This window comes from Maniola jurtina, chromosome 2 (assembly GCF_905333055.1).
Source record: "Maniola jurtina chromosome 2, ilManJurt1.1, whole genome shotgun sequence".
NCBI lineage: Eukaryota > Metazoa > Arthropoda > Insecta > Lepidoptera > Nymphalidae > Maniola > Maniola jurtina.
Genome location: NC_060030.1, coordinates 9,303,680 through 9,330,012, shown reverse-complemented (window position 1 = coordinate 9,330,012; position 26,333 = coordinate 9,303,680). Strand labels below are relative to the sequence as shown.

General features: G+C 35.1%; 1 protein-coding gene across 12 annotated transcripts in view; it reads left to right on the top strand.

Annotated features, from left to right (window-relative positions):
- LOC123872937 (alpha-catulin) overlaps nucleotides 1-26,333 on the top strand; it is an 82,290-nt gene that overhangs the window by 1,894 nt on the left and 54,063 nt on the right. For all 12 annotated transcript variants that reach the window (XM_045917553.1, XM_045917562.1, XM_045917543.1 and 9 more), the window contains exon 2: nucleotides 1,448-1,628. In XM_045917553.1, coding sequence (XP_045773509.1) covers nucleotides 1,448-1,628 — 181 coding nt within the window. The remainder of the gene's footprint in view (nucleotides 1-1,447; nucleotides 1,629-26,333) is intronic.

Below are 26,333 nucleotides of genomic sequence, written 5' to 3'. Positions count from 1 at the left end.
TTGTACTAATCCATATAAGTTAATATTTCTATGTAATATGTAGCCAGGTGCTTGAACCAAATTGCACAATGGAATTAAATGTGAAAACTTCTACAAGTAAAATGGTTCGAAGTTCTCTCTCTCACTGTACCTACTCCCGACTCCCGCATGAATACTACAAATAATTCCGCTAGCCATCGAACTCGGTATAACTTCGTAAAACTGCCTTTGTTCTAGCGTCTGTCTGAACAACCATACTCGTAAATAATAAAACTATCGGAAAAGTCTTTACTTGTTTATTCTGGCTTACTTTTATTTATTACAAAATTTTAGCTGGTGTACAGATTTCTAAAATGGCTCAAGGACTCAAAAAATGAAAGGACGTTTCTTCGAAAACGAAAAGTTAAAAGTTAGCAGATATCATTTGATTTTCAGTGGTGTGAACTGAGTGTGAAGGCGAGTGCTTATAATTTGTACCTGCCCGGCTAGCATGGGCAGTAGATAAAAATTATATCCCCCGATTATATCCACAGATGTCAGATGAATAGAAATCAGTGGATATAATCGGGGATATAATTTTTATCTACTGCCCATGCTAGTCGGGCTGTAGGTAGTTTAGGAGAAGTGAAAGACTAGTTATCAGCATCGCACAACTCATAGCAAGTAGGTACGATTGACCGACATCTAGGGTGATGTCGGTCGAAGGTTGATAAATCGAGACAACGTTATATCGCTGGCATAAATCTATCTCGTTTTAACAAAACTTAAGTCTGAGCAAAGTCTAAGTACCTACGCTTTAAAGACCTCAGCCTGTGTATTAGAGATATCTGTTCCAGTCGAAAGCTTGTCTCGTTATGTTGTAAAGTTCCTTACCCAGACTAATTCCATTTCTGACGTCTGCTTGTTTACTGGCAATTATCTACTGCATAAATATCTACAAGCAACCACTAGCTTAATTCGTTGTAATCCGCCAAAACAGACAAATCCGTATGGTACGATCTGACCTGGGTACAACATGCAGGATACGATTTGCACAGTCTATAATGTATAATATAAAGTGATTAGACACTTTACAATTACTAAGCATTGCGGAGTCTACATCTCCTGATAATGCTCCGACGATGCTTGACGAGCGTAAAGAATATCCACTCTTCTTGCGTCATTCCCTCAACTTTTAGATTCGTTAGTCTCCTTTGATAACACTCTTCTAACGAAGTCTCTTGCCGGCTCTTCTCGGTAGAAGCTTCTTTCCAAACCGGTGGTAGAGTCTATAGTGTAAGTGTGTAGTAAGAGTAAGTGGCACAAGCTGTCCTACGTGAAATTTTGTTTGAAGCTGCGTGAATAGCTTCGCGGATACAAGTAGGTGTGTCGATCGCTAAGTCCAGCTGTGGGCATTATATCGATTTATAGTGATTATGATGATGATGATGATGGCGATGGTTCATTAAACGATGTTATTGTTGGGTAGATCAGCAGCCTGGTGGCGACGCGGGGCGAGGCGGCGGCGGGCGGCGCGGCGGTGCAGCGGGTGGGCGCCGCCGTCTGCTGCGCCGTGGAGCGCTTCGTGGCCGTCGGCGAGACCATCGCTGACGACAATCCTGACGTGCGGCACAGCATGGTACTCGCCTGCAAAGAAGCCAGAGCTGCAGGTACTGAAAACGTTTAAAAAAACTACAAAAACTAACATATCTTTAACAAAGGAACGCTAAATATCAATGAGCGATAGTAACTTAGTGATTAATACGTGAGGGATGTTGGCGGCTCGATCCCGGGCATGTATTTCTGAGTAAGGTTCGTTTTAAGCAGTTAAATATCACTTGCTTTAACGGTGAAGGAAAACATCGTGAGGAAACCTGCATGCCAGAGAGTTCTCCATAATGTGTTCAAAGGTAAGTGAAGTATGCTGCCAATCCACATTGGGATAGCGTGGCGGGCAATGGGTTGATGATAATGATACTGACTTCTTCTATATCTTTTTTACATTTCACAAAAAAAAAATCACTTCAATAATCTGTAAAAGCAGAAAAGCCGCTGCACAACGCCTTACTGTCAGCAAAAAAGTAAACTCTACCCTCAATGGTGTCGTTTAAACTTAATTGAGTCCGTTTGTGAAGTCGGTGGCGCAAATATTTTAATATGCCCGCGGCACTAAATCCGCTTCTCGCAAATACCTCGTTATGAATCTCCGAAATAAGCGCAGTAAGCGTTTTTTGTACCGTAAAATCGTGTACGAGATAGAGATCGCACGATATTGCTTTTGGTACGTGATCCCAATTCTAAACCTTCCTTCTTTCGTTTTATGGCAAGATAAACCTTTAAAAAATATGGAGGTAGTATAAATATTAGATTAATTAAATCTATACCTATTACCTATCTTTACCTCGTACGTAGTTTGCATTTTAAGAGGGCAGGAAACCGGTGCTTTCTTCATACAAACGTAGGAGGGTGATTACTACATTATATGATTGACGTTCTAATATACATATATTTGCATGCAAATGGGTGGTATGAAGGTATTCCTTAACTTACGTTGGTTACTTTACTCGATTTAGGTATTTGGATCCGGACTAAGCGTTTTTATTCTTGCAAAATTTCACCCAATACTGATTAGTTGTTCATGCAAATACTTACAAATAAAGAAAATTAGTATATTAATTATTTTAATGTAAGCACTTCTATTAATCTTTTACGTGTTAACTCAAAGTGGATTATGGACTTACATGGATTAACTTCTCAAAGTAAAACAAATAAAAAACTCACTTCCAAACTCACTTTTACGTTACGTACCTATCCTCATTCAATATGTAGATTTTAAGAAAACCACCTGACCCGATTCTGTGAGGTGAAAAAAGGGAAATACAGAGATTTAAAAAGACGCCCTTGAAGCACTCGGAGAAAACGGCTGTATTCTGTAAACCACGGTCGTCACCTCTTGAGCCCTCCGACTGGCCGAGTGGACTATTGAATTCACAGATTTAAACTTGACATGCAAAAGTCAATAACATACCTATTAGGCTAACTATTATTTTATCCCAAGTGTTGAATACAAATTCTTTATTTTCATCTGGGTGGAATTAGGTTTTAATAAGTCTTGTAGACACTCTTTGATTTTCTTTGGTAATGTGCAGTAGGTAGGTATATATTGCAAGTTTATAATATTATTATCTCTGTTAAATTAAAAAAAAAATCTCTGTTAAATTCATTTGAATTTGTTTTCTACAAGTAGGTGCTACATGCGCCATGGACCAATCCGAATCCTTCCAAAAATACTTATGACGTTATAAGGTAGTTGTGAGGGATTTAACTACAATCAGAAAAGTAGAAAAGTCATTTGTGGAAATAAGTGTAGCATTTTATAATGAAATTTCAGTCATTTTTAGACTTATTACAGAAAATTAAAATTCTATAAAAAGATTATGCTCTTTATAAAGTTTATTGTAGATATGTAACCCTGTTAAGGTTTATTTGAATAAAAATCTTGCTAGTTTCTTTTATAAATCAAAAGTCAAAATTCGATCTGCATATTTTGTATAAGTAAGTACTCTCTTTCGAAACTCCACTGGGAGACCGGTATATGCAAAAAGATTGAATCGAAGTACCCCTATACCTTTCATCATTTAAGCCCAGATCTGCGGATAAGAAGCTACGGGCTCGGAACACTGGCCATAACTCATTCTGTTACCCGGCTTGATTTAAAAAGGCTCGTCCGTATCACCAGAACCGCACAACCGCGCGGTGGCGGTTAAACAAAAGGCACAAACAAAAGCTGCCCTTACTTGTCTCGATATCAGCGCTTAGGAATTAATCAATACTGGCCATTGAAATGTTAACAAATAAACAATAGGTACCTTATTTTATAGTGACTTGAATCATTACGATATTCGGAAAACCTTAGGTCTACTTTGTCAAAGTTTAACAGAGTAAACTGATTAAGTTGAGGTTGAGAACTGAAGAAGAAACTGAGTAAGGTGAGGTGAGGAGGTAATAGTTAAATAAATATCTAGGTATTAGTTTGTAAAAATGTTCCAGTTCAAAATATTGAAACTAGGTAACAGTGAATGTTATCTTCCGTCTGGATCTAGATTCTAAGTTCCACAAAACACACGCAATTACGATAACAATCTTTGTACCAATTCAGTCGTGTTCATTTTTTGGGTTCCGCACCCGAAGGGTATTCTATGACTCCGCCGTCCGTCCGTTCGTCTGTCTGTCAGCGGGCTGCATATCTCCAGAACCATAAATAAGTAGAGACCTGCCATTTTCACAGAATGTGTATTCCTTCTGCCGTTATAACAACAAATACCCACTTAATTTAGTTTAATTATTCTTAATGTGTGTTTAGAAGTAACTTAATGTTTATTAAAGTAATTTCAGCAAATACCTCCTAAAATTTCAAAATTGCCAATATAAAAATTAAAAAAAATCAAAAATGTTCTTTCTTGTACGATGGTACGGAATCCTTGGATGCAAGCTATCTCTACCATATTTCTTCAAAATCGGCTAAGCAGATAGGCCGTGAAAAGCTATCAGACAGACAAATAGACTTTAGCAAATTTTAATGTTATAGTATGGACTATGGACTATGGAAGTATAGATTGAGCTTCGACTATGATCGTTAGTGGTAGTCTGGGCGTGTGTAGTAGGTACGTAAACAGATTGTTCACCTTTAAAGAAAATATAATGAATTACAGGTGTTTACAGTCTATATCGACCTTCGTGAGCCGCGACCACTCCCATATTAAGTAATGGATAAGTTCCACTTTTTCTTTTTTACGTTGAGTGATTTATTTTGGAAAACAAATTGCGGGCGGCCCATCGATTGGATAAATCTAACAGCATAAATATTATTATATCTTTCAAAACATATCTACGTTGTTATGAAAATGTTCGAAAAGCGAGATTTCTACTTAAAAAAACAACGCGCTATTTAGTTTTAAACGTGGCATACTTATTTTTCTAAGAGCTTTATAGACTGCAGCGACGCCAACTTAGTCAAATTCAATGCCACCAAAACGCATTGCGTGTTTATGCGTGTATTTACCGCCAAACGGATTTCATTTCCTTTGACGGTTTTTTTAATAATTTATATCACTTCTTGCCGTAGTGCTGTGTTATATAATATATCTATGTCTCAACCTCAACCCTGGCGGGGCGCAAATTCCGACTTCCGTCAAAACACCTCCGTGGCGGAACATGTGGTAGATCAACTTTACCGCTTTCCTTTCCACGAGAACCACATAAAAGCTTTATTTTCATACAAGATGATACCCGCGACTTGGTCTTGGTTTTAAAATCCCGTGGTACTCTTTGATTTTCCGGGACCAAATGTAGCCTATGTCCTTCTCCGGGATGCAAGCACCAAATTTTTAGTGAAAAGCTAGCAAACAAACAAGCAGACAAAATGTACTTTCGCATTGACCTTCCGACCAAATTTCGGCCAATCTCCATTAGAGATTAGCTAACTGCGCGAGAGATATTATAGTGCTCAAGTGTGTTCACAAACACAGATTCTCTATTCTCTCGCTCTCATAGCCTGACCTGGGAGCCCAACCTTCGGAGTCGAACGTGCTAACCACTAGACCAACGAGGCAGTTCGCATTAGTATGGATTATTATCTCAAAAAATCTTACCTTTGCACGACAAATTCAAAAACGACTCAGCAACAGAGAGGAGTGCAGAAAGAAAAGATAGCTATTATTTAATGTTTAATTTTATTAAAACGTACATTTTCGAAGTAATCCCGTTGCGCAATTTTTATCTGAAAACAAATCCTACGTAGTGCAACCTACGTACGTCGAAATATCTATAGATGCATTGTTTGTTTTTGGATTCAAACGAGTATCATCAGATTACGTAAGCTTTTTATGCTGAAACTGAAAAATCGCCGAATAAAAAATCTTCGATGCGGCAGAGAAGTAGTATCAATATGGTTGTTTGTTATAAGCGATACCAAAAATTTTTAATCGCTACTGAATCAATCTTGCCCGAGTATAGAGTATCGGTATCGAGCCGATCACACTCATATATATATCATACTAATATTATAAAGGCGAAAGTTTGTAGGTGTGTGTGTGTGTGTACTGTGTATGTTTGTTACTCCTTAAAAAACCTGCAAAAACCACTGGACGGATTTGGCTGAAATTGGAATGGAGATAGATAATATCCTGGATTAGCACATAGGCTACTTTTTATCCCGGAAAATCAAAGAGTTCCCACGGGATTTCGAAAAACCTAAATCGAAGTCGCGACGGGCAAAGTCGCGGGTATCGGCTAGTAGAAAAATATATTTTTCGGTACCGTGAAAAGATATTGATCTTATATTTGCTGCAACGAGTAATAATTATAATTAGGAAACGGTATTAGAACTGCCATAATATCTTTTGAAATTACAACATTTGCCGTACATTGGCTGAAGGTATGTATTTTGAGAGATTTGACTGTATTGACCTTTAACCTTTGGCTTTTATTAGTAAGCCGAGTCTGCAGTAGACTTGCTCATGATTAATATATGGAGACTATACAGACGTGAGCAACGATGCGCCCTGATATGGATTATACATTTCATGGTAGTAAAGTTTTTATCCTACTAAGGGCCGATTTTTCAATCGTCAAATAACTTTTATCTAAGGAATAAATTTTAGGCTTTGACAGTAATTGTTGTATAAAAAACTGTACTACATACTTTGAATAAATGTAATGATTTGATTTGATTACTATGCAAACCAAGTTTTCATTACCGAGTGTTGGTAAATCGTTGAACAGTTACGAGAGCTTATACATAATAGAGCATCAAAATGCAGGGTGCTTTTCAGTGAATATCAAATACATCGCGCGTTTACCTTACCTGACGTTCAAGTACGTGCTCTTCAGTTTACTGTAAGTACATGAACTCAACTGCAATCAATAGTTTAGACTTTGTAATTTTATACATACCTAACCGTGTTTAGATAATATTTACTCTTGTTTATAAGAACGGGGCTAAGCAAAGAAATGTGCTAGTTTTTTTTCACACGTTGTTCGTCGGTGATGACAGATAAATATTATGAAGCATTTTAACGGTCACTAACGTCAGCAGTTTTACCGACTTTGCTTTTTGTTGAAGCGAGCTGCGTTAGTTGCCCTGTAACTGCCGCTGACACAATGTCTACTCGTATCACTTGTATTAGAGTAAAAGTCGAAATTTATCAATTTTTTGTATAACCTTGGAAGAGAATACGGTGCATATAAACCAGTACACCAATTTACTGTACACTGAATAACGCTGATCGATCAGCGCTGAGCTGTGCATGGCCATACCCATTTAAGTATGTATTACTATGAAACGTTCCTGAAAAACGCAGATAAACTAGATCGCCAGCACCGATAATAAATCAACGTGAGAAGAAAATCAGTTTTATTATACAGGCAAAATTAGCTGATCAACAAAGCCTCTTGGCGAACATGGTTTCTTCTTTTGTTTCTTTTGCTTTTCCTGACTTACCTAATAAACTTAGAAAAAGCTGGGATGTTTTAACAACCTTTTGTTTGATAGATAGAATATTAATATTTGCGTGGCCATTTCGTTTTATGGTCACATTTCAGCGGTGCCGCTCGATAGATTTAATCCGTGAGCAAAAGCTTAATTGTCGGGAACAATTTAAGCATTTCCTTTGTTCAAGCGAAATGTTTTGTATCTCAGTCATCGGCGTGTAAATTATATACCCGATAGATCTATACCTATCAAGTAAATTTTAGATAGTTTTATATATATATATATATTTTTAATTTTAGTATTTCGATACCTACGTTATAAGCCTAAATAGGAAAAACTTCAAATAAGTGTTCAAAATGTTTTTAATTACGCCAAATAAGCAGTTCTTAAAACGTTAGAAACCGAACCTGCTAATGTTTAAAAAGTAAAACCACAGGTATTCGATTCATTTGTTTTATCTCAATCATATTTATCATATTTTTGGAATCTATGCAACAAAACGTTTCATTTAATAAACAATATTACGGCATGTAAAAGTTTCTCAATCAATAAGCCGTGTATTTCTGAATACTATGATCTTCTGCACGTATCAGCATAATATCGTGATAATTAGTTATTATCCTCCTTACATCGATGTAAGTAAGTACCAAAATCTAGATAGCCCTGCGCTTTACGCGAAGTCACGCGAAAGGTCCACTCACAAAATAAGGTCACTTATTTCCACCCTACCCTATAGTTATTGGAAACCCTATTCAAAATATCACCCTCATAACTCGCTTGAGTTATTATGCTCTTATTACAAGGCTTGTCCTTTTGTCAAAACTTAACTTTACGACCCAAAATATTGCTTATCCGTTGATTTCTTGCATCTACCTATGGTAGGCATTTACCTACACACCTATTTTGTCACTATTATATAAACGCTAAGTATTTTGCCGCGGTTAATTATCTCTTCTGGTGATAGAAAGGCTGGATCGTTATTTATGCAAAGGATCAACCCGACTGTTCAGCGCGGAAATGCAGCCAGCAATCTTGGCACCATTCCACGTGGACATGATATACATTTAGATTTGTATAAAGTACCTACATATCATACTAATATTTAAAAAATAAGCAGAATTCCTTACGCGATAGGTACTACTAGGTCACATAACACTGAATGCTTAAATGTTAACACGAAATAATTGCATTATATTTCTACATATTTTTAAAATGTAAGCCGTACAATTTAGAGCGGAAATGAGTCTTCTTATCTCCGTGAAGATCAAATTTCACAGCGCTGAAACTGCACTTGTGTTTTATTACAGGAAATAAAAAGCAAGTATAGAACTACAGTAAGGTTTCATAAAACTCGCTACATTTTGTGTTATTTGTCACACTGATTTTCTAACAGTCGTATAAGTTTACGTTACTTGATCACCTTTTAATTTGACCTGATCTTATAAAGCGGTTATAGCGTAGTGGTTAAAACGTCAGCCTCTAAGTTGGAAGTCGGAGGTTCGATCCCGGACCCGCACCTCTAACTTTACGGAGTAATATGCCTTTTATGAAACTTTAAGTAGGTATCGTGTGCTAAAGGTGTGTGTGGTAAAGGTGAAAGAAAGAAAAATACCGCGAGGAAACCTGCACACTGAAGTAGTCAGCCAATCCGCACTTGGCAAGCGTGGTAGATTATATCAAACCCTTCTCATTCTAGGAAAAAACCCGTGTTCAGTAGTAAACCGGGCGATGGGTTGATGATGATGATATTATTCACACTTCATTCGTCTTCTTATCTAATCGAGAAATCTTTTCGTAGGTTTTGCACAGACAAAGCGCTGCAAAAGCAGGGGAAAGTGTTGTCACATTGATTATGCTTGGGCTACCGCTGCCTGCAGTGACTGAAATATAATATTATATGACAAAGTACCTACCTGTTTTCACTATTTTGACGCGGTGCGTAACATAGGTTATCTAATCTGGTTATCTGGTGTGCTAATACATATTATAAAGAGCAAGGATTTGTTTGATTGTTTGAAATCGATAAATTTTACGATTAGAAAGCTACTTTATCCAGAAGTAACATAGATTAACAGGGCTCTCTCCGTCACTCGCTTCATACAATCGTAGTTCCAATTTCATTTGAATATTAAGCAACCAAAGTCGATGAAATTTTGCAGACATATTCTAGAAACTAATATCTGTGTCTGTGGTGCTTTAGATTTTTCTAAAAATATGCAGTTTTAAAATTACAGGGGCTCAAAGTATGTAAATTTTTAAGACCGCGTAAATTTGAAACCGAATATTTTAACAGAAATCTGGAAAACCACAGACATAGATAGTTTCTAGAATATGTCTGCAAAATTTCATGGACTTTGGTTGCTTAATATTCAAATGAAATTGGAACTACGTTTGTATGAAGCGAGTGTCGGAGAGACCCCTCTTAAGTAATATCATGTGTAGGTATATAGGTTTATCCCATTTGACCCGAGCGAATCCGGGCGGAGCAGCTAGTATAATATAAAATATAAATATGACGTCATCTCTAGAGATTTTCAACACGTACCGGTATAATACCGTGATTATGTGTTCTTTGAGTGGGGGACTAAAGTCAAGCCCTGCGGATTATGGCCGAAGGCTCCACTCCCAAATAAGCGCTTATTCCCGACCCTCACTGTCTGTTTTGGGAACACTTTACTAAAATTACTTTCTTAAAACGTTTACTTTGTTACAATAGGATTTAAGTAATTTAAAAATAAAACAATATACTTAGGTACAATTTTTTCCGCTAACATACTACACTACGAAACAAAAAAAACTGGCCATGTGCGAGTCAGACACGCGCACTGGGGGTTCCGTACTCGGGTATTTTTTCCAACATTTTGCACGATAAATCAAAAACAAATAAACATAAATAAAAATCTGCTTTTTTTTAGTTTTCTTTAGTTTACCTAAGGCGCCATCTCCACGGGCGAGAGTATCGAATATATTTTGAATTTGTAGAGTATCATTGAAAATAACTTTTTTAACAAAATACAAAAGTATATATTTTTTTTTAATTCAAATTTTTGGCTGGTCAAAGTCGTTATTTTTAGACCAATTTTGTCTTGTGATCTAACGTATGCATAATTTCAGTCATATCCCGTTAAATTAATTCACTAACTTTTTCTATCTGTCACTACATTTATAATAATTTTTCAACCATTCGGGTCTCGAAGCGCAAAGCTTTCGATTGGAGGCAGTTGGTAATAAGGTGAAACAATGTCGCGGGGCAGAATATGTTACGGGGGCAAGCATGCGATGGCAAATGGGAATAAACCTAAACGAGGCCAGTTACAATACGTATGTGAATTCCGTTTACTTGTTCTCGAGGAATGTTTACTATGCACTTCAGAACCAGGACATGGTTGGGCCTAACAATGCAAAATACTCCATTCATTCAACTCTTTGGTTTATTTAAAGTTTTTAGGCCACTTTTTCTGTTTCTTATATTATGTCACGCCTATTGTGTGAAAATTTGAATGAACAAGTGTAAATTAAAAATTTATAACACCCCCGACAAGTGAAGGTTGGAGTAACTAGAAAAGAGCTGATAACTTTCAAACGGCTGAACCGATTTTCTTGGATTATAGCTAAGAACACCCTCGATCAAGCCCTTACCTTTCAAACAAAAAAAAACTAAACTAAAATCGGTTCACTCGTTTAGGCGCTACGATGCCACAGACAGATACACAGATACACACATACACACGTCAAACTTATAACACCTCTCTTTTTGGGTCGGGGGTTAAAAATAGGTACTTAGGTATATTTTGAAAGATAAATAACCCATATTATAATCTCAGACAAAATAAAAATCATGGATATTTAGTTTCAATAACACAAATGCAGAGGGGAAAAACAAGTGAATTTGTGACAATCCATACTAATATTATAAAGGCGAAGCGAAGGTGTGCCTGTCTGTCTGTCTTCCAGCTTTTTACAGTCGTTTAACTGATTTTGACGGAAAGTACATAGCCTGCATCCCGGAGAATTACAAAAATATTTCTAGAGAATAATATTTCTAAACAACAATAATATACCACTCACTATTACGGTGTAATGCGCTTAATTAAGAGAGTTAGATAAGACAATGTTACTGACCTGCAAGAAATTGCTAACAGCCGTAATAAATTCTAGCCCCACCCTACTTAAGGGTGGGTCGAAGAATAATTACTTGTGGCTACGTTGACCCCAACATTAATAACAGTCAGTGCCTCAAAATCAAACTTTTAGTATCAGCTATAAAATTTTAAATGATCCTCTTCAAGCTTCCGATTTTTAATATTAGGTATTCAATAATATTTTTGTTGTGGCACTTACCACCTGGTAAAATCAAGATAATAAAAATTACGTAAGAGTTCGGGATCTTAAAAATGTTTTAACATTCTGTGATGAGAAATGAGTTTATGAGTAACAATTATAATTTCCGAATTGCTTGGAAAACTTTAATAAAATGAAACCTTCATTTGTCCACATATTTTTGTGCTCAGCAGCGTTGATAAATTGGAATTTTTAAACGTTGCATTGCATTCATCGTATTTATGGCCGTCAGACGAATAATGGACGTTTCCTGTTTTATTTTGAAAGCAAACAAAAACTAAATGCGTGTTTTCAAAATATTTATTTCAACATATATACATTTTCGAGATACATTTACTCCATTTTACAGAATATTATAGGTACTTTATAGGAATATGATTTTAAAAGTTCATCATTTTGAATTTTATATTTTACAGCCGTACCTACCTTAGGAGCGCTATAGATACAATTTATAAGCGTAGAGTTGTTTAATGCTATGGAAATTCATAACCTAAGAGAATCTACGTTGGTAATAATTACTACAAAATGTAGGCTCAAGACGTTGGTATTTTAACAGATCATTGTAATATTAAGATAATTAGATTATATCTATACTTTCACATTATTGCGAAAAAGTAGTAAAGTTTCACGGCGTAGAACCGTGATCCGTGATTTCATCCGTAGAATCAATTTTGATAAGTTAATTTAAGCGAGATAGTTTGCATTCCGGTGCCGGATATAGGCTACCTACTCTAATTTTGACAAATCAAACAGATTCCACGAGAAATCCACGAGTACAAAGTCGTGGGCATCTTCTAGCCATTATTATTTTATTATATGGTTAATATTTTAACCTTCATTGAGAGAAATTATTTAAAGTAGACGATGTATTCTAATTTTAGTACAAATTTTTATATCCTAATAGCAAGTGAAACTCTCAACAAACGTGCGTGATTAGAATAGGCTTTCAGTTTACCAGCTGGCACGACACGAAATCACCGCATCAATTTAAGCGGACACCACGCAACTGTTCCTTTGTGTGCCACCGGCTTTGTCACTAAATTCTAGGCCCTGATTTGTGTTTTACCATTTGGAATATAGGTGAAGCCAGTAAAAAACTTTTTTGGGAAAGAACATTAGGACATTTGTGTTTAAAAATAACTAACTTTTTGCTATTCTGCCTTTTTTGTCGACACGCACCACCAATCTCCATTTCCCGATGAACTGAATAATAAATAAATTAAAAGTAATAAAATAAAAGTTACAGAATACTTACATCAACTAATATATAAGAAAAGAAGCTCAGCTAGTGGCTTGGCTCTATTAGAGATCTCATAACTTTTTAACAGTGAAAGATTATGAACTTGTGAGTCTTTGCAACCAAGTTTACATGACATGTTCTTGGTGGTTTACATTTTATAGTTAAAATTAACAAACGTCACCTACTACTTATAGTCAATGCAACTACTCTGCAATAAAAAACCGGTTAAAAGCCAGTCATACAAAATGTTACGACTGACCTACAAAAATTATACTTAGCATAGTACAGTACAGGCTAACTTTTACGGCATTTCTCTTCAAAATGTCTGGCTTTTGGACGAAACGCAATCGTTCGCCGTGACAAGTTATAACATCGATCCAGAATCGGCCTGTTTCCGGTAAATTTTCAAGCGAGCCAACGAATTGAGAGCTTCCCCGGTAAATTTCCTGCAACCAGCTCCCTATTTCCGCAAAATGATAGAGCGCTTAAAGTGTTACAGCTAAATATTAATTTCTAATTTAGGTCCAACTACAGTCAATACAATAAAACAACCCACATCTTCTGTATCTGTATTTTATGGTGCAATAATAGACATACATACATACCTACATACCACGCGAGGCGAGAAAAGGTATCCGAGATCATTTTTAAAACGCTGTCTCTAATGCCTACTATAATATATTATATTGGTCGTTACGCCAATGGGGTATTTCCACATACTGTGTATCGAATTGTTTATGACATACCTACCTACTAATTTCAGTAGTCAACAGTAGTTCTTATATATAAATATATAAGAATCCAGCTTTACTTGCTATCTCGCATCCTCTTCTACAAAAGGTAACTTCCCATACTATATTCTAAGGTCTGTTTGTTGTGACTATCTTAACCGAAATATTTTAGAACGTGCTTCAACATAACTTGATGAAACTCTCATACCTTTCTGAGGCGGGCGTGACTTCACATAAATGTGTCTTCAGGTGACTTTTATTATTATTCGGTTCATCTTTAAGTGACAGTGATCTACGAGGCTTGCTTGACTCAATCAGCAAGGCACAAACAACTTCACCACATCTATGAATCGTTCAGGCATATCATGAATACCAGACTATACATAGGTACCACAGAACTCCACATATAATAGGTACTATAGCTGAGTACCTATCACGGTACGGTATAACGTATTTCCAGCAGTATACAAATAATATGTTTAACAGTTCTGAAAAGTTTGAAGACGTATTAATTTATTATCAAAAGTAAAAAAGGCACTTTTCGTTTGCTATTCAGTATGAAGAACTCTATGCTAATGAAGTAGCTAAAATAAATTGATTTACGTTAAAAAGAAGTGTAATATATATAAGACCAGTACAAGATATTACTTGTATTTCGGCCTATATCACCTAGTGAGAAGTGTTTGCGCTCATTTAATTTGTAGCGCGAAGCCCCTGAGGGCGTAATCCCGAAGTTAAGCCTGTTGCGTCCCGCTTTTCATACTCCTAGTTACACACTGGCCTTCTTATTATTTCTAGTATTCTAATTTTTTATTATATTATTGTTATCCGTTTAGGTATTTCTTATTTTAAGCACGTTTACGTCAACAATGTAATCTGATTGTTCAATACCTACGGCCAGAAATGTAACCTAAAACCATCCTAAAACTTGCTTTCGAGGTGAGCCGTATTTTCCCTACTACACCAGAAACCTCTCACACATAAAATATACAATATAGAGACTTCCACAGTCCTTGTGATTGTGCAACTAATTGCCCAGTGATTTTTCGACTTGACGTTTGTTTCATGTTTCTAATAGACGTTTCCATAACACTGCGTTTTACGTTGCAACACTACCACTTCAGTAGGTACCTTGTGTACTCACGAAACACCTTGAAAACCCCTACAAGATTTTTGTGTTGTTGTACGAACGACGAAGAGTCCTCTGTTGACATGAAGTCAACGATAATAACAATTGTGAAAACAAAATTATAGATTGGTAGCATTTATGCTATCCTATAATTATAACCTTAGGGTGCCAAAATGATTCCAGAATGTATATGAGAAGGGAGGTAGGTATTTCATGCATTTAAATCTTTGGAGCTTTAGCATTCTGCTCGTGTGACGAGTAGAATAATAGAATACTAAAATATCGGTATACCTACACTAAAAATTGCCATGTTCTCGACTCACTTGAGATTTCACAGTTGTCCCTGTTTCACAGTAATCCAGTCAGGTCGGATTATCTGGACTATCGGGTTACAATATCCGTACCTATACAAGGATTAGTAATGGTTTTTGTCAGCTTTGGTACGATATAACTTACGTAAAAGGGCATCTGTTTACTTTAAAACTTAAAGCCTTTCAAGTGCTGGCTGGATTTTAACCCCCGACCCAAAAAGAGGGGTGTTATAAGTTTGACGCTGTGTATCTGTCTGTGGCATCGTAGTTCTCCTAAACTAATGAATCGATTTTAATTTAGTTTTTCTTGTTTGAAAGATGGCTTGATCGAGAGTGTTTTTAGGTATAATCTAAGAAAATCGGTTCAGCCGTTTGAAAGTTATCAGCTCTTTTGTAACCTTCACTTGTCGGGGGTGTTATAAATTTTTAATTTACACTTGTATAAAATAATAGGAACAGTTTTGACTTATTTTCCACTTAGGCATTCCGCTTAGTTCTAGAATAAGACTGAGCATAATAAAATTACGTATTTCAGTATAATTTATAATATTAAATTGCCCCTGCCAGGAATCAACTCCAGGGTCTTCCGCTTATAAGACCATTCACCTCTACACCAGAGAGGTGGAGGTCAAATCAGATAAAAAGAAAAAACCGAGCCTCGGCGCCACTCCACCCGTGTGGGCTTTGCCTCTAAGCAAAGATGACTAGCTTAGCTGGCCAGCAAAATGAATAGAACATTATATTCTGTAGGCGTATATATTCACTTGGTGGATACATACAAGTATGTAGGTAAATAAGCATCAAAGCACAGATGATTGGTGGATAAGGGATATACCCTGAAAGCGTTAGCTGAACTGTAGCGAGCCGACATTAAACGCAATTTACGTTTTATACACATATTTATATATTTTTTTACATTAGAATGCGGGAAATATACATATTGCCCGCGGTCTAATGTGAAAAATGTGTAGAATTTCAGTTAAGTAGATACATTATAATTATTTCTCCATATTAATAAAATTTGCAACCAAGAGACGGACATAAGCATACATTTTATCATGAAAAGTAATGTCTCAAGGTTTATCCACGCAGACGATGTCACGAGCTAATGCTTGTAGTAATATGTCTATAACAAGATAAAGTTAAACAGCACTAAAACCCGAACAGCACTACTACCCGCGAACGGCCGATGAATAGCGATAGATATAGTAAAATTATTTTTCTGTCACTCGGTGTATTTTAACATTGTTCTATATTTATATTTATAAACTCAGAACGAAGCCGGGGCGGGTCGTCTAGTAGAATGTATTATCGTTTATTTACTATACTAATAATAGGTAAACCACAAGCACAATTTCAGCACTATGAAATTTGATCTTCCACGAGATAGGGAGCCTTATTTCCGCTCTAAATTATTACGTAGCGAGCGTTTCGATGACGCATGGGAAATATAGTTAATGTGAAAATTATAGCAATTTTAAAGCATTACTAGTATCGTAGGTAATAATTTAATGGTTTTCATGATGCGGATAAAATATTGTAATTTGCATTTTACATTTTATTAACTGAAGCCCGCGACTTCGTCCTCGTGGATTTCCCACGGGACTTTGATTTTCCGGGATAAAGAATAACTATCCTATGTCCTTCTCCAGTAGACCTCTGTGTGAAATAGAAATAAAAATAGGCACACTTTCACAATTATTTATTGTACCGGGTGATGCCTGTCTACTGCTATTAAATCTTTCATTAAGCATACATAGCCGGGAGAACTGACTTTGTGTAAACTGTCAAATGACGGCAAGTTTATAGCTTTAGCTCCTCAAATTTCGTGCTGCAAACAATTTAGCGGTTGTTACTAAGTAGGGTAAACTTGATAAATAACCTTTCGTGTTAAACTTAGCTGGCGGTTAACTTAAGGTACGAGTAAGTAGGTATAATTCGTGAAAACGCAACGTAGACTGTGCGCGTGGCGACTTCACAAAGGTCACAATGTCGCCATTGACCTTAATCTTAATAATCTTAGTTAAATGCCAAAGTGTGTCTATCTGTCTGCTAGCTTTACACAGTCCATCAGTCAAACCGATTTTGATGGAACTTAGTGCAGAGATAGTTAGATTCCCAGGAACGGACATAGCCTACTTTTTATCTCGAAAAATCAAAGAATTTCTACGAGTTTTAAAAAACTCAATTTTTTTTCAAACCCGATTTGCGGGGAATGGAGATAGTTTATACCCTGAATTAACACATACTTACAAATATGTATCTAGGAAAATCATAGAGTTCTCGTGGGATTTTTAAAAAAGCTATATTTACGCGGATGAAGTCATGCGCATTATTTAGTATAAAAATATAATTTACGCACAATTGAGTAGTGAACTCCGGAGCCAAATACGTTCATAAATCTTTTAAACTCGTTTCCTGTCGCCACTGATATTGAGGTCAGCAAATAATTTGGTGCTGGAATAGCAAATAAAGGTATCTACATACATAATGAAATTGAAAAGAACTTTGAAAAAGAGTGGACTGTGTAAATCTAGGCGAATTTTTAGCATCTAGGGGCCGCTTTTGCATGCTTGTTAACTCTGGCATTTTGTTTTTATTTTTATCTCAGAAAATGATTTTGTTTTAAATTTTTAGAATGAGAATATCTATCAACTTTATTTTATCGACTAATGTAGCTGATACTGGATGAAATCAATATACCTACTTTGATAGCGATAAAAACACCAAATTATATTCTCTGTAATGCTTTTTTTCTGGTCTTTAAATTGATTTAAGTGGTATCCCTACAATAAATGTGCATTCAATCTCTAATAATATTCATTCATATGATAGCTACAGCTAAGCATTAGTATTTTAATATGAAAGACAAAACGCGCGACGTTTCTTAGCACAATAATTAAATCTGTCCGTAATGCCCATAGCGTGTACCTTATTTTATCTGCATAATTATTCATTAGATATTTTCTTTATTACAGATAAAGATATCCATTAGATCACAACTAATAAGTAAATCCATTTCTAAGTAAGCAAGCTCTCTCGGAATAGATCACGGTAAGACAGTTACGGCCGTGAGAAGCCTATATTTTGATAATGTGCCTTTGCTTAGTGTTATAAAATTATGTAGACGATATTAGACTGACTACTTTTTTTTGTTTTACAATCCCTGAACATGCAATTTATTTAATACAGTTTTAACATAAATTTAAGAATACTTAAGATAAAAATGAAAAATGTAACTAGATAGGTAATTAAATTAATAAATCAAAACTTGTCACTTAAAATTAATATTTACAAAAAATATACACTGTCCAAATGGCCATGTCCATTGAAATAAATGTTTACTAGATTACGTTAGGTAAGAAAATTATTTATGTTGCCAAGTAATTACTTGACAACGCCTACCAGATCGCCAAAAGTAACAAAAACACGTGAAAGAAGTTCTCCATAAGAATCTTCTTAGACTTTCTAAACAGTTTTGTGTTCCTTATTGCGAAGTAAAGGTCAAGTAGTAGGTAATTAATGAACATATGATAACTGCCGCCGGCATTTCGCGTCGTGACGTTAAATGCCAGCTTGTATCTCGTCTATTTTATTATGGATCAAGGTATATACAGGGTGTTTGGTAATTAGTATATAATGACGACACGTACCTAAGCTACTTTGATCTGATAAATACAATGCTGAAGTAAAATTACGAAATAAAATTATAAAAATTTCCATACAAAATTTTAATTTTTTTTATGACCAAGTTTTCATGGCTTTAACGTGCCCTAACTCACTGAGATCGTTAGCCTTGGCCTATCTAAAGATGGCCAACCATCTCAGTGAGACGTTAGGGTCATGAAAACTTTGACATATTTTTTTTTAATTTGTATGGAAATTATTATAATTTTATTTCGTCATTATACTTCAGCATTGTGTTTATCAGATCAAAGTAGCATGGGTACGTGTCGTCATTGTATTATACTAATTACCAAACACCCTGTATAATACAATAGTTCAAGAACTTGGACGTCTGGAGTAGGTATATGCTGTATAGCAACGTTGTGGCTACGTGATAATATAAAGTTTAACTACATAAGTTCCTAACACCGTTTACAAGATAGACTAACTGTCTCTTTGAACCATGCTATCTAAATTTTGAACGTTTATGAACTATTCTCTAGCTACTGCATTACAAATTATTATTTGAAGCATGTACCAGTCCATAAAAAGATTGTGAGAAAAAATTTAAGCTGAGAAGAAGAATTTAAGTTAAGAGTTCAAGTAGTACGCGAATGATTTACGAGATACAATGACGAACATTTTCTATGTCAGTTTAGTAATTGTCATATAACGTTTGGACACGTCGGACACAATATACCTAAATACATTAATCTTTGTCTGGGTATTGGTGTCAAAGCGAACAGCACACAAAAGATGGACTAGCATCAGCTCGATTTGTATGAGTCATGACCGGCTTGAAACCTGTAATATCGTGAAAACAACTAATGTGTTACAACTTTTTCAACAACTTCAACAGTTTTTCAAAGAAAAACTGCCGTTTACGAAGTAATGCATGATATGCTTCCATTTACAAAAAATGTTATTATAATTCATTCCAGGTTGTTAAATCTGTATCTATAAATAAACATGACAAAGTTATCTAAAGAGAGTTTCAATCGAACAATGAAGTCCAATTTACTTCATTCACACTCGATCAATATCGCAAATGAGAATAGTCACAACAAAATTGTCGCAATGCTATTGCAGCGCGCTACTGGCATAGGCTACAAAGGATTTTTAAGCATCGGAATAAAATTTAAAACGTGAATATTTTGATGCTTTATTTTTAAAAAACAAGGTAGATATTTTTTGTTTAACTTAAATAAGAATTCAAAAAACTACAATATAAAGTAATTCGTAATTTTTACATTAAGTAATTACATAAAAAGTTCTTATTTTGTTATTAATTACCTACCTAGTTAGCAACAAAGCGCGATAGATACCTCTAAAAATTTGTTGCTTTTACAGATTCAAATTAAAAATATAGTAAAATTTGTACAATTATGCAATATTTTAGAATGTGAACAATATTTACTTGAGTTTTCCTCCACTTATATTCAGTATTGATCGTAATACTTTTTCTTCATTTCCTATTTGTCCTTTATGTAGCTTATCTTCACCTCAGTTGAAGTCTGCCCTACTTTTGTTGTAGATAGAAATATCTAGAAAAGAAAATAGAGCCTTTGTAAGTTTATCCTGTTTATATCACTCAATTACTCATAGATATTTATGTAGATACTTTGTATATACCTGGTTTATATCACTCTTATTACTCATTCAAGTCAGTAGTCACCATGTAGGTACCTAGTCACTGAAACCTGGCGTGTGTGGAAGTTTATATTAGTGAAAAAAGTATAATTTAGCTTTTAGTTACTTATTCCATAAAGCAGCGTAACTTTTTTAGATTTTTTTGTGATGAAAACCTTAACTTTTTTTAAACTAGTAGCACGCGAGAAAAATTTTCTGCCCTCAGCTCCCTAATTATAGCACGAAATATATAGGTATAGATTCGTATTTAGATTTACATTGTGGTTATACCTACTTTCAATCTAGTCTCAACATCGCGCGCCCGAATCTGTTGAGAATAGGAATTTACCACTACAAAGTAGATCAATATTTGCCAGCACGTTTAACGCCATTGACCTAGAACTGAAGCTACTGACCAACAAAAACATTACATTATTCGCATATCTAAATTAGACAAAAAGTTAATTTAGAATAGTGCAGTGGGCAGATAACTCCATTTCGATAGACAAAAACTAAAACACAGTTCTAGAAACTTGTGTATAGATAAAGACCAAGAGCCAGTTGCATATCAGGTGGTTAAAATAAAATCGCTGTTAAAATTACATTAGACAGCTCCTAAACAAATCATAGTGAGTTGCACAAATCAGCATTAATTGTTTCTTTGTAAGTATTTCGGTCAAAAGCAAACGACCCCTGATTACTTAGCTTTTTAGTGGTCAAATACTTCAACTTAATTGTAATCATAGTTTAACCACCTTTAACCAACTGGTCATGAGTTAAGTTTTAAATCGGTTAAAATAACAGCAACAGACCAGTAGAAGAGATATTTGGCGACGTAGCGTCCTAGGTTTTTATACCAATTGAAAAAAAGCACTTTTCGTCTGATTTGTTTCGTACCTAATCCTAATAAGTAAAATATCGTTGCGGTGTACTACAGCTGAGTCTGGATTTTGGTGACAAAGCATCGGCACAAAGGGAATCGTATTGCGGTATCGGCTTATATTGATGTGGTGTCGCGGCTTAGAGCCCGCTCGTAAACTGAAATCTTCTCTAATCTCACACACAGATATTTTGCTGTCCGACTACCCTATATTTTGTGTATAACCATTAGTATATCGGTCCCTTATATTATTAACCCCCGACCCAAAAAGAGGGGTGTTATAAGTTTGACGTGTGTATCCGTGTATCTGTCTGTAGCACCGTAGCTCCTAAACTAATGAACCGATTTTAATTTTTTTTGTTTGAAAGGTGGCTTAATCGAGAGTGTTCTTAGCTATAATCCAAGAAAATCGGTTCATCCATTTGAAAGTTATCGGCTCTTTTCTTGTTTACTTATCAAACAGGTTATTTAATTTTTAGAAGTTTTGTGTCGGGGGTTTTTTAAATTTTTAATGTTATGTATATAACCATTAGTATATCGTTCCCTTATATTTTAAACTGTTTTATTTAGCTTCACTCGTAATTATAACATTTGTTTATTACTTAGCTAATTCAGATATGGAACTTTGGGCCTGTATCTCTGTAAAAGCTATATTGCTCTTGTCTAGCAGTTAATAATGCGAATATTAAGAGGGCTCTCTCCGTCACTCTTTTCATACAATCGTAGTTCCAATTTCATTTGAATATTAAGCAACCAAAGTCCATGAAATTTTGCAGACATATTCTAGAAACTAATATCTATGTCTGTGGTTTTCCAGATTTCTGTTAAAATATTCGGTTTCAAAGTTACGCGGTCTTAAAATTTTCATACAAATCTTGGAGCCCCTGTAATTTTAAAACTGCATATTTTAAGAAAAATCTAAAACACCACAGACACAGATATTAGTTTCTAGAATATATCTGCAAAATTTCATGGACTTTGGTTGCTTAATATTCAAATGAAATTGGAACTACGATTGTATGAAACGAGTGACGGAGAGAGCCCTGTTAAGTATCAATTTTACCCATTAAACTACAGACTGTCAATTCTGATGCTGCAGGGGTTATATCCATATAAACGTGAAGGCAAAGGAAATATTGTTTTTATGTTTTAATTTGCTTGTATCTTAACAGGAATCATATTAATGTTGAAACATATAGGTACCTACCCGTACAATACTACTACTGTTGGGAAAAATGTTTTTACCTACATGATAAAATTGTTTTCATGTGTAAAAATTTTGAAAAGAAAAAAGTTCCAATGTATAAATTTTAATCAAGCTGCGCAGTACTTTTCATTTCACATTCATTTCGTTTACTCTCCCGAAGGAATTTTCACAACACGTAGCTAGTTCAGGGTTATCATACTGAAGTAGATGTTGTTTTGGTATACGACACATTTTCCGCTTTAAGGATCATCTGATAGACAGTCGAAATACGATAAAACAAATAGGGTAGATGTATTTGTTTGATTGACTTTTTCACGTAAAGTGTAAATATTGATTTAAGTATTCGGTTGGCCGTATTCGGTTAATACCCCGTTCTCGATCACTAATTCGTTGGAAACGAACATAAACGAATTCGCGGTCGATGCATTCGCCTAATGTCAGCGCTCAAAACCAGTTAATCACCGCCTAGTGTAAACATAATTATTCGGTTGACGAATTCGGTTAAGCCGAATGTGGTTACAGTATTCGGCCACCAATCTAATGTAACCAAACTAACATCATCGGTTCACAAATTCCATTAAACCAAAATATACGGTCAACACATTCAGCCACTGACCTAATGAAAACACACCATAATAAAACAAATGCAAATAAAAAGAAACCTTTTTGTGACTGAAAAAAACCCATATTTGGCTGTACAAATGAGATAGTAGTTAATTATTATTTGAATTGAGAGGTGTACTATGGAATATCTAGTGGAAGTATAATGTGAACATCTTGCAAGCGATAAATGGCGATGACCTCATAATGTTATCTCCTATACCTTTTTATAAAACCAACATCTGTTTATATAACATATTACCATCCTTAGATCATCCATCCATCCATTCACTTAAAATTATTTCAAATCCTTGAAGCAGCCCTACGCAATAAAATATTAAAATTCTACATGACTAGACCTACATACTATACTATTATTGAAAGAAAAATTTTTTTAGGCAAATTACTATTAAAATTGTGTCGGTTTTTAAATCCTTTTTATAGGAAGGTGTACCGTACCGTACCTTCTTTAGCAAATGACCAAGCTGTAAAAGGACTATACTTTGTAGGCTTTTGTAAACAAAGCGTTTAGCTGAAAAGCTCACTAAATACCTAAAGAGAAATAAAAAAATATCTCTGTATACTACTTACATAATTATGTGCTTTCATCGAAACTTTAAACGATTGATCTGGCAATTAATCGTGGCAGTCATCTTGAATCGACATCCACCCAGTTTAATTAATCGCTAGCACGAGGAACAGTTACCTTACAACACAATCAATCCAGATGTATGATTTACCTAAGCGTACCTAAGTTACGTTTACGTGAACATAGAAAGATCATATTATGTAAAACGATCAACAATATAACATAAAGTTATTATGTAAACTAATATCGGTTAAACCAATCTGTTGCCATTAGCTGATAGTTAAGATCACACAAAATCCATGCTAATATTTTTAATCCGAAAGTGTTTAATATTAAAACATCCGAAAGTGTGTCAACCTGTCCTTTACCTTTTCACGGTCTATCCGTTTAATCAATTTCGACGAAATTTGGAACAGATATTTATCTGTTCTGTCTCCGGGATGCGCGATCCATCCCGGAGACAGAACAGATAAATATCTGGATGGATATAGGCTACTGGGACACTGGGATACTGGGATATAGGCTCAAGGGATTTTTTAAACTAAATCCAAGGGGGTGAAGTCGCAGGCATCAATTAGTTTTTTAGCGGTGTAGGCAAATGACGAGCTTTTGCTAGTACAAGTAGAATTGTAGATGCATGTAGTCAATATACGTGGGACATAATATTATATAAGGTTATATAAGGTTTTAACGCAACGCTTTTTTAACGCTCGTGCAAATTAGGGCCAAAGCAAATAACACGTTTCAGTATACATTGTGACTAGGTCAGAAGACCAGGTTCTATTTCAATATTCCATATTATATAGCTAAGTAGATCTGTTTGTACGAGTACCTTCGTCAGTCAGACAGTTGGTTTAATTACTATAGCTCTGCAGTTAGTTTGCGAAGATTATTTTGCAATTACCTAAAATGTGCCTTAAATGCCTTTACTGTTTTCGAGTTACGACGGAACAGACAGATGTACCTACATGCTAACAAAGAAACTGCTTTACTCAATAGCCTAACGTAGGTAGCAAAACTACCACACAGAATTTCCAAGTAGGTTAATTTCAAGTGAAATGGAAAAGTATTTAGCAAAGAGAAACTGGCTAGCTCACTCAGAAGCTAGTTCAAAAGACATTAAATGCGAAGCGCAGCGCTATGCCGAAACAAAGAAAACGCAACCTTGACTCTCTTTCCACCTTTTAATGCATCAGATATTAATATAATATGATTGTAAGTTAATCCATACCAATGTCATAATAGCGAAAGTTATTATTACTTATTCAAGCTTTTAGAAACCAAAATTAGAAATCATCAATGATTATTAGACTGATGCGGTAAATTAATACTTTAATATCATTTTAAAACCTAGGTTTAATTTATAACTAATGTTAGTCAGAAGCTACAATATTTTTAGTAACGAACCTTATAGAAAACGTTACATAACACCTTTTCAGTTTGACCAAAGATAGCAAAATTGTAAAAACAATATGTAGTTTAATTGACATCAAACCACCGTAAGATAATGAACATATTATAATAATTGTGAAAGATGACTTGCAATTTTCAGAGAATTTCGTACATTTCTTCGAAATATAGGTGAGATGACTCATTGGCAATATGCCACGCCATATCGGCGACAGCGTTACAGACAAATCCGGAAAATAGATAAATGTAGCTCTACTTACTTAGCTTTTAAACTACTGTTGTTGTTATTGAAGTAGGTATTAAGTCCTTGATCTTTTAGTTAAGACGATGCCAACCTAATTGCTTATTGCTTACTTATTATATTATAGAATGACCCATTCTTTCTTCTACGTTGTATTATGTATGATGGTAAAATATACGTCATTATTTCTATATGCAGAGTTTAAACGACCTCCAAGCGATTAGAGTTGTGGGTTTATTAAAACTACAACAAAATCTGAGACTGCATCATCTCTTACCACCAGAAGAGATTACAGTCAAGGTTTAACTTGTACCTGAATAACAATATATAATATTTTATGTACAATAATAATTTTTTTAAACAATTGACTTGTGCAGGAGTCAGGTAAATTTTAAGTTTATAATATTTCTGTGCGTATATAAAGTTAAATAAAATAGTTTTACTTGGTAACTTAAAATCATTTTGGACACCTACGCTAACGAACTACATCCAACTCAGGTAATGATGCCTTGCGGCGGTTACCGGTTTTAACAAATTATTATTTATTAGTAAACTTCTTACTAAAAGATTTTTGGACATCAAAAAACTTACCGCTCTCTAAGTACTTACTCAAGACTCAAGCATAATTAATGGTCATTTGGTCACTTACAACGTAAAGATCTACAATCAATAAGTAGTAAGTACCTATATCAAATGTTAGAGCTCTAGAACTTTAAACTAAAGCCATTACGGTAAAATATCCCGGTTTTATGTGTTTGCTCAGTCGTTTCGTAGCGAGTTATTGCTATAGGATTTAGTTACAAAGTACCTACCTAAGTACCATTTACCCGCGTCTATGTTACCCGTACCTATAGAAAATATTTTGATAAGCATAATTTATTACTTTTTTTAGTAAAACTATTATGTTTT